The sequence below is a fragment of the Poecile atricapillus genome, chromosome 9 (assembly GCF_030490865.1).
Source record: "Poecile atricapillus isolate bPoeAtr1 chromosome 9, bPoeAtr1.hap1, whole genome shotgun sequence".
NCBI classification, from domain to species: Eukaryota; Metazoa; Chordata; class Aves; order Passeriformes; family Paridae; genus Poecile; species Poecile atricapillus.
The window spans coordinates 12,058,053-12,068,574 of record NC_081257.1 but is presented as its reverse complement, the minus strand read 5'-3'; the positions used below and the strand labels follow the sequence as shown (position 1 = coordinate 12,068,574).

The following is a 10,522-nucleotide window of genomic DNA, read 5'->3' as shown; positions in this document are numbered from 1 at the left end:
CTCTGTGTGTACATGCCTTCCCTTGAGCTTTATCCTCATTTTGTGCCTTATGTACATTCAACTTAATAGATGCATGTGTTAAGCTCCTTTCTGGACAGGATTGTATGCTAGCATTTTAGTTTTGTTACGGTTTTAGATGGAGCACTCAGATGAAGCAACTTCCAGTAAACGGACTTTGAGAACTTTGTTTCGTCCAGCTGCTTTACCTCCACCAGTCATATCTGAAACGTCACCATCACAGAAGAAACTATTGGCATACCATAGAGACAAGAAGCAGCAAGAGATGATTAATCAGTTACTGTGAGTTTCATGTAATTCAAGACATGTTGAAGTTCAAGTGAAAGAAACATTACACATTAGACATTTGACAAATAATGGCGTTTGTTTAATTATAGTGAGGTTTAGTGATTAAGAAGTTAGTAATGATGAAAAAATAGGTTGAATCAATTAAAGTGTTAGCATTATTTTTAATATATTATTTGCAGTTTTTCTGCACTTCTGATGTTGTGGTTTACTTTAGAATTGATCGAGCTCTCAAAGTCTATTACATAACCATGGATGAAACAGATCAGAGAGATGCTGCACCTCCTATCACAGAACTGCCTTCCACTAGGAAGAAAGTGAGAAAGTATTTCTTTATTAAGTCTTGCATATTTAGTTCTTTTTTTATTGGGACATTTATTTTCCTTCTTAGAATTTACTTCGATATACTTGTTTTGCTCCTCAGTAATTCATAAATGTATTTATATATTCAGGTAATCCAATTGAAATGTTTACCTGTATATCTACAGTACAAAGTCTCTGTTTAGGAATAATATTTGCTAAATTTTATATTTCCAGTATTTTGTTTTTATGTTCTTCATGTATAATTTTCTGTTTCTTTTTATACAGATGGATGATGAAGAAAGCCAAAAAAGAGTGAGTTAAATTCTTTCATTTGCTTTTTTTTTGGAGTAGAAGAGTGAATGGCCTCTATTCTTGAGTATGTTATGCAGAATTATTATCAAACAAGAAAAAGTAGTCTTGGTGGGGGAAAATGGAATAGGAGCAAAATAGGAATCTTGTCTTTTGGTCCTGTAGAGGGAAAGTATTTTTCTGTTTTAGAAAATGCATCTATCGATAATTAATTTAACCTTAATTAAAGTTCATTACTTAGGAAAAAAATCCTAACAGGCCTAAGGATTTTTTCAGTTGAGTCATAGATTGTACCTTAGCCTGTACAAAAAGTAGTCTTTCACATCGTTCCCTTAATTTGAAGAACATGCACTAAACTTCAAATTTGTGTATAGCTTTTAAAGTAAGACTTCATCTCTGAGAGTCAGTTAAAACTCAAATTAGTGTTGAAATATTTATATCAATTAGCCTAAGGTAACACCAATTAGCTGTTGTTAGGTAAACTCATTCTGTAGACTGTAGAGATTTTATAACAAAACTGTCAATCAAAAGCAGAAATACCTATTTCTTTGGCCAAGACTCACTCCCCTTATGGAGAATGTTTGTCCACACTTTTTGTCAGACAAATGTTTGTCCAGAGAACAATAACCTTGACCTTGAACTATTTTATTGTTAGCCGTAAACTTCAGCAGAAAACCAAGGAAAATGCCATACTGACAAGTACAATATTTTATGTTTAAACATTAAGACAGAGAGACCATGTTACCAACCACAGAACAGCTTTTCGGGTATTAGTCAGTGAATACTGAAAAGATTAGATTAAATACCCTGCCCTTAACAAACAAAAAAATTTGAAATTAAGGAATTTTGAATAAAAAGAGACTTTTGCCAAGCCTAACACAAAAATACATTCATAGGTAGTTATTAGACCTGTGAAAATCTTGTCCTTTCAGGCAGAATACCTCTTTTTGAAGAAATGTGTGCAGAGTAATCCAGTGGTTCCCATCCAAGAGCAGTGGCTGAGGTCCGTGCTCACCATGGTGCCACAGTCACTTATGGAGGGCAGAGATAGGGAGCTGCTCACTGAAGACCTTTTAAAGGAGGTAGTAAGGGGTTATGAAATAAGCATGCAAAGATGTGTGTGTAAGTATTACAAATTACTCAGCACTTATATTAATGTTAATATATATATTATAAGCTCCATATTCTACTGCTGAAAATGTTCTGATTTGTTCTTTCAGCCAGGCAGGATCTTTGTAATTAACTACTGATTTAGCTTTTCCTGCCTCATCAAATGTGTGTTGGCCATAAAGTTTAAGGCAAAACATGCTTATTTTATTTGAACCAGTAAAAAGTTAACCAGCTGAAAGTACAGTTCAAGCAGAAAAATACATCTGCAGGCGTCATGTCAAAAACGTTGATTGGTGCTGATGCTATTTAATTGTATCTTTAACCTATTGAGTTAATTTGAAGCAAGAATGTATTGCTGTTTACTGTTAAAGAAAGGAGAAACTTTTTATGTACTATTCATTCTTTCTCTGCAGGAATAGCAGCTTTTTTAAGCTGTTTATTCAAAAACACATTCAGGAGTTTTCTGATGGTGCTTTTGTTGCATGAGGAAGCTCACAATAAAAACCTGCCAAGATAATTACTGTTTTCAGATATCACTCATACAACTCACTTCAATTTTAAAACCTTTTAAAAAGAGTCATGAACTGGAATTTTGAAAGTGTTTTCCCTTTATATAATTTATTAATTTATTTTGTATTTCTAGTGACTGGAATCTGAAATCGAGCCTAGTTTTGTTACTATTTAATGAATGGCTGATACTTTTTAAAATGTAGATTAAAAAATAAACAATTTAACATTAGGCTAATTTCTTTGTAATGTCATCAGTGGCATAATTATAATATCTCACTGTAATTATGTAATGAAGTTGCTATCAATTCTTGCAATCATAGAATATATCAAATTGGAAGGGGTCCATAAGGATCAGAGCCCAACTCCTTGCTCCTTGCAGGGCTATAAATTTAATTATTTAAACACAAACCCAACTGAAAACCTTCAGGAACAGGAGCCAGAACTGGAATTAAGGCATCTGAATCTGTATAAAAATTTAGCAGAAGCTGTTGTTTTTGAGCACCTTTGGGAGAATGTGTTTTGTAGACTAGGGTGACATAGTTACTTTTTCATCCTACTATGTGCTTGGTTCAAGGAAGTACAATGACTATTGAATATGGCCTAATTTTCCTTCTAATTTTCATGTATTTTTTTTCTTAGTGAGAAGAGCTCTTGTTAAACCAGACATAAAAGAACTTGATAAGTTGGAAGATGAGGCACCTTTGCCTTTATTACCTCTGTGAGTGGATTAAGTTAGAAAATAACCCACTGGCAAGACACAGTTACATGAGGGACATTCTTGTTGAGCTGTGTGGACAGAGTTATGGGACAAGATGAATTCTGGGGCCCCATACTGGGATATTTTTCAATCTCTGTAGAAGGTCTTACATTTTAACATCTCTTATTTGAATGCTCTTCAAAGTTTTAGCACTGACAGTGTTTTATTACTGTTGTTACAGTTATATAGAGCAGCACTCATGACTGCGAATTAAACCTGGCTCTGTGTACCCAAAGTCACAGTGCAGCCACCTCTGGAATGAACTGTGTGTGTATGGGGCAGTTTTCTGGCATATAGCAGCATTGTACAGTACTTTGGCATCCTAAATCTGCATATAATGCTAAGGTTTTAGGCAATTTTGGTTTTATGAGATGAAATCTTGAGACTGAAGGCAAAATTACTATGCCCTCCCATCATGGAAAAGGAGTTCAGGTGGACAGAATATAAATACCCAAATTGCACCATTTGCTGATGCATCAGAGTGTGTGCTATCCGAATCTGTGGATAAATGGTTCCTGATAGTAGTTGGTGACGTTAGGAATTTACATTGAATGGGCTTCTCTACGAGGAGATGATTTCTATGGAGTACCATAGAGGATAAAGCATGTTTTATCAGACAGAGTATCTTTAGGACTTCTACTGCATGGTAGTGGGGACATGTGTGTGACATTAACTGCTCACACTAGAGAATGATCTTTTGAATACTGCCTTTTATATATGAGTACTTTATTCAAGTAGTGCTTCAGCTCTTAATTTTTGTTTGTTTATATGTTTTGTTTGGGTTTTTTATGGTTTTTCTTTTTTAGAGGCTTGGATTTTTCTAGTACATGGCATAACAGTTATATCAAAGCAAAAAAAGAAATTATGTCCAACTTACATATTCTTCACCCCACAATGAAAACTCTACTGGATTTTGGTTATACAGCATTCTTTAACTTTCTTGTAGTGGATTTCTCTAGTTCCAGGTAAAGTCTGTTCTGCTGAATTATTGACCCATATAGGTTTTTGAAGCTGGCAAAGATGATCTTGCTCAATTCTATTATGTATCATAGACAATTTTTGATGCCCCATTTTAATGTACCGTGATTAAGTTACTCTGTGTTATGACCATGTGACTTCTCTCTGTTATGTATTTTATTGTTGTTCAAGTTGTTGGTATTATCTGACCTTTAGATTTGTATTTTGCCTTTAATTCTGTCAAATTCTCCCCATTATTCACTTTTTCTTAATGCTTAATTCCCATAGAAATCTGTTTAATGTAGTATCTGAAAAATCAACTTCTAGTAGCATTATCATCTGTAGGGAATTCTATGCTAACCCTGAAGATCAGCCTTCTTGCTGGTTTTCATCAGTTGAACTTTCTGTTTAATCTTGGAACTTGAAATTTTCATAGTTTTCAAAAAGATGATTTTCAAAATATTTTTCCCCATTATTTTCTCTGGTAATTGTTCTGCAAATCCTGGAGTTTGAGGCAGGCTTTTTCTTTCCTTTTAGTCTACTGAAGCAATGCGTAAGTTCCTACTGTGCTTTCTGCTAGAGAAAGACTAGGTTTATAATATAGGGGTTTGTATTGCCACCTTTCTCCATGTTTGGTTTGTTTAAATTTTGTTTATAAAGTTGCCTGTACCTTTCTTTTCTAGATTGAAAGGACCAGTTGACTGTAGATCTTTTAAAACTGATGCATCTTTAAGCTGTTCTAAAGCAGAAGACGAGATAATGCGTACATGGTACCAGAGAGTTTTCAGTCACTTTACTCAGTCGGAGGCCTTGGATGGTGTACAGTTGGATCAGCTTGAGTCTTTTTGTAACTGTGTGGCTGTGCTTATGTCTAATCAGGTAAATATCTTTCCTCCCTGTGATAAACTTAATGGGATTAAAACAATACCTGCTTTGTAGAAGAATTATGGAACAATAACCTAATAAAATAATTGTATTTGAAAAAAAATAGATGAAAATGCATTCAAGATATTTCACTTCTACATACATGTATTAGTAACTGGCTTACTTTTGTAGCAAAAAATAAAAGCATGGACTTTACTGAAATGATTACTTGTTCATTGGTTTTCATCATTTAAGGGCTGGGACTAATACCCACTGGCGTTATTAGAAAAATTCACACTGCTTCAGTTATCCATGAATCAGGCCAGAAGTGCTAAAATGAATGGAACTCCTGGCTTACTGAATGAATGAAAAATGGGTGGAGCCTTTTTTATATCAACTAATAGGTGATCTATGTTATTACCTAGGTGAAAGAATTACTGCAAAGATCGACTGAAGTTTTTGTGAAACTTTTTGATCCTGAAGACAGAAGTAATCTGCCTTTATTTAAGATGGACTTGACTTTCGATGAAAATAGAATGGAGTTTTATCCAAGCTTAGAAGACCTAGAAGAAGCAATTCTGTTTGTAGTAGATTGTATAGGACAGACTCTTCAGGTGTGCTTTTGGCTTTATTTAAATATGTAATTGTTAAGGTGCTCAGTATGTGGAAATACTTGTGATTTAGGAGTCTGACTACCCTGGCAATGGGATCAGAATGCAGCTTTTAATGATTTTCCACAATCATTCTACAGGTCACATTATGAATCTTGATGCCCAGTGGCACTCCAGGCTCTGAAGTAATTTTGTAATTCCTTGTTTATAAAAGATTGGTGCACCTGCCATTGATTGTTTTAGTCTGCTCTTTGGGTCTGCAATTATAATAATAATGTCTTTAATTATATGTGTGATGATTAACAATAAGTTTGCATTAAATTGAAGATCTCCAAAGAAAGACAAGGAAAATTAGAGTTGATATTCCTTTTCTTTTTAAGAAACAGAAAATACTCAAATCTCTAAAAACTAATATATACAACGTCAAAAGACTGATGTCTTGGTAACCTGTCTGTGGTGCCAGGGAAGAGAGCCTTTCTGGGGGCTTTAGATGTGAACTGAGTATTGGTCACTAGTCACATGTGATGGTACTTTCAGAGAAGTCTTTTGGGGTTGATTTTTCTGTGTTTGCATATATGATATAATTTAATTTTATTCAAGGCTGGATTTTTTTTTCTTTTACATATTTCCTGTTCAACTTTTTGCTTCAGGAAAAGTCATTCTACATGTGTATAAGGCATGTGAACTTGGTCATGGTCTCATACTTTTATGATTGTGCTTTCTGCAGATTGCAACTTACTTTTAAAGTATATATATCCTTGCACTGCTTTTTAAAATTTAAATAATCACTTTTATTTATTTAAATTTATTTAAAATTTAAATAAATTGCACTGCTCTTAGAACATCCAAACAGTGTGTGCTTGGCTAACGGGAGGCACTGGAACCCTGGATGCTGAGCTTCCTGCTCACACCGTACAATGGGCCAAATCCACTCTGAAAAGATCTATTGCATACAACTTAGAAGGCCCAAATGAACATTTTAAAGGCTATGGTAAGTGATAGAAGAGTATGTAAATAGCTGTGTCATCTCTTTGTAATAAGTAACTTGCTGTATGGCATACGCATTTTAATAATATGAATATGTTGTAATTGAATTATAGTTGAAAGTTATGGCTGGCTTGTGGATGGAACTGCAGAGAAACGGATAAACAGCTTTATAGCAGAACAACCCAGTTTTGATGAGTACACTACTGTAAGTTTTAATTCTACACTTTATAAATAATTTTTACTATGGATACAGCAAAAATGAAAACGTAACAGAGGACAACAGGTGCTTAGCCTTTAGCTAAAAATATATGGACTACCTACAATGTAATAGATTTTTCCCCTAAAAATTTATGGTAAATAGAAGAAAATATTACTTATTTTCTTCAATATCTAATATTTACTCATGTAGCCAAGTATTTAAACAACAACTCTGAAGTGTAAAGTCTAATGTTTTTCTGAAGTTCATAGATGAATTTTTCACCCTCAAGAAGGAAATCATGAGTTTGCCAGAGGTGATTTATTTCCCTATGATCTGTTTGAATTGTGAGGATTTAAAGCAAGGTTTGGCTGATTGTGCAAACAACTTTGCAAAAATGCTAATGGACAAAATATTTACAGATTACAGAGAGGAAAATGAAAGGTAAGTAGAATTTTTCTGCTTGTGAATGCTCTATGTGTTAAATGCATAGTAGAAAGATGTAGAAGAAATGCAAATATACCATACTTCAGTTTACTGGAGGTTCTTGGCTAACTAACAATCTAATGCAGTTTGTACCAGCTGTGGTATTTATTCTGCTGTTTTAGTCTCAAAAATAGGTAGGTGTTGCAGTCTGCAACCTCAGGATCTCGTCCAGGAGGAAAACATATTAGTATGTATAGACTTGGATGATGGAGGAGCTAGAAGATCAAAGATCCGTGAACTTTATTACTGATCTGGATTTTTAAGTGTGAATTACATTATTACTGCACTGTCAAAGGCTAGTTAGGCTCTTTTGTTACCTGATAGATGCGTCAGCAGGGCTGCTCTCAATCCATTCCTCCCCATTTGTATTTGTGCTGGGTGTTACTCCATCCTGGGTGCATAATCTGGCATTTCAACTCATTACCTTTCATCCCCTTAATCATAGTCAAATGTTTAATTCTGCAAAGTGTCCCATCCTTCAAGGGAGTCAGCAGCACCTCAGAGTTGTATGATGAGCAAACTTGCTGATGGTGCATTCAACTCTTGCATCCAAATCATTGATAAATATATTGAACAGAGCTGGATTGTGAGGAACACTGCTGGTGACAGTCACCAGCCATTTGCTACAATGCCCTTTGAGCTCTGCCCTTCTCCAGTTCTTCACCCAGAAAACCATGAACACATCTAGAAGGCTGTAAAGCCTTATTAAAACTGATAAAAATTATATCCTCCACTTTCCCTTTATCCTCTACATAGGTGAACTTAAAGGATATCAATTTAGTTAAATAGAAGGTTAATTTGCAGGTATGGATTAAGTCATGAGGAAAGTCTTACTACATTTTTTAGTTAAAATGAACAATTATGGCCAAGTTTTATAGTGATTCCACATTACCAAAGTGAGACAATATTTACTAGGAAAATGTTTGTGTGTACACTAATGAGTTTGCTGAAGTTCTTTTAGTAACAACAGGTTACTAAATCATTTATTTCAGAAGAATACCCCAAAATCCAAATAAAGCAATTATTGCAAGTCAGAAACCAGTATTTATCTAGACTGACTTGGTTGTATTACCCTTCTAGTTCATAAATAATGAGGTGAGACTACTTAAAAGAAGTAATTTGAATTTTTAATTACATCAAAGCTTGAAAGCAAGTCAAACTAAAATCTTAATATGTTGGTATTTTATGTAAAATAAAACTCTAGGATATGCAGTGAATTTGAAGCCATTAAGGAATGTGCATTGAAAGTTCCTGAGTCAACAGAAGAAATGGTAGAAATAATGAATTACATAAAGAGAGTCAAAACCAAAGATATGCAGGACCTGGTGCAAAGGAGCAAGGTAAAATAGTATCCTTTAACTCTTGATCTTTTTATTAGACATTTGTGAAAATGTAACAAGTATAAAGAACGTTTTATGTAAAAACAGTCAACAGACTGAACACACAAGAAACAGTTTATTCTTTGAGCAGAATATAGTTGCTGTTACATTAGGAGTAGTTCGTGTGTGTGTGTGTGTGTGTGTGTGTGTGTGTGTGTGTGTGTGTGTATATGTATCAGATTTTCTGCTATGACAATAGATCTATAAATATAACATGTTACATTTATATCTGCCGAACTTATATTTTGTATATTTTTAATAACATTAGGATTTCTGCATTTAGACTTAAAGAACACAGGAGTCATATTTAGAGAAACAAGCTCATGATCAGGACAGGGACTTGAAAAACATTACACATATATTTTAAATGTTAATATTCAATTGGCTGAAGGAACTCTGAATTCTGAAAAGTTCATGAAATGTAGATTTTTATTTTATCTTTGTAGATAATATTGTCCTGCCCTATATTTTAAACAGACCTATCATACCTAAAGTTTTGTGAAATCTCTCTTTGTAGGAGTGCTGTCGGCAAATGAGTTACTTGATAGATGTTTATCCGTTTGGTCCTGAAGACATGGAACTAAATTCAACAACTATATTATGGCCAAAGAAGATTAACCTCATTTTTAAAGAGCATGATATTGTAAGAGCATTTTCCTAGTTTATGGTATATTTTGACTTGTTAGACTTCTCACTTTACTTGAGCTATTTATTTCCTCAGCAGGCTAAATGTATATACACATATGAGCCATACCAATTTAGACATGCATGAATAACATATTTCCAGATTTTTGTAGCAAAAGTGGGCTTTTTGTGGCTAAATTTTAAAACTGTCACTGTAACTTAAAAGCTTCAGCAAGTCTTATTATCCTAATATGCTTGTGGTCAGTATTAGGTAATACATAGGCAGATGAAAATACACCACACTGTTTTTGTCTAGTACTGAAAATATAACTGTTAGGCCTTTAATAAGACTGAGTGTCTGGACAGGAAGTCATTTAGTTAAAATGGTATTTTGTTCTGTCAATAAAATAACAGTGGGAACAAGGTTTTCTAGCAATCATTAATAGAAAATATGCAGCATCTCATTTTCTCTGTGTGACTGTAGATTACTTTACTTCTACCATCTGTATTCATCTTGCTAAGCATGCTTTGTCTGTGACACAGTAAGTCAAGCCTTTTGGTGTTCTTTTGCCTCTCAGTAGTTATTTAGCATAGACTTAACAATTTCTTCTAAATTTTTTAAATAATTAATAACTAACATTTAAAAAATCAGTATCTTTAAAATATTGCAATTAAGGATTTCTCCTTTACTAAGTATTGTTTAAATACTAAGGCGTATGTCCAAGTGTAGTAAATATGCCTCTCACTGAAAAGATAGCTTGGGAGACTGATTCGTCTGTAAAATACTTTGTTTGCATGTTGTCCCCATGCAAGCAAAGTATTCTTTTAATCCCCAAAGATAAATCAGTAAAATTAATCTTCTGCTTCTATGCAGAGAGTCCATGATGCTTGTTCTAGCTCCTTTTAACAGAAATGGTCGTACACAGTGAATACTTAGTGAGAATCCCTCAGCAGCAGGACCCTGTAGCTGGCTGTCGAGTGACTTGCATTGTGCTAGAGGTTGAGGACAAGAAAAGTTTCACATCAAAGTTTTCATGAATCTGTATATTTGCATTCTAGACTCTCAGATATGAGTCTGTTTGTATTCTAATGCAAAAGGAAAATATTGGTTCCTCCTTTGGTGATG

General features: G+C 34.1%; 1 protein-coding gene across 1 annotated transcript in view; it reads left to right on the top strand.

Moving 5' to 3' along the window:
• Nucleotides 1–136: 136 nt before the first annotated feature.
• The window catches only part of DNAH12 (dynein axonemal heavy chain 12), a 56,585-nt gene continuing 46,199 nt past the window's right edge, over nt 137–10,522 (top strand). The window contains 13 exon segments of the mRNA XM_058844575.1: nt 137–300; nt 521–620; nt 892–922; nt 1,852–2,037; nt 3,175–3,253; nt 4,099–4,257; nt 4,933–5,128; nt 5,518–5,727; nt 6,565–6,715; nt 6,825–6,916; nt 7,173–7,351; nt 8,598–8,733; nt 9,290–9,415. Coding sequence (XP_058700558.1) covers nt 137–300; nt 521–620; nt 892–922; nt 1,852–2,037; nt 3,175–3,253; nt 4,099–4,257; nt 4,933–5,128; nt 5,518–5,727; nt 6,565–6,715; nt 6,825–6,916; nt 7,173–7,351; nt 8,598–8,733; nt 9,290–9,415 — 1,809 coding nt within the window.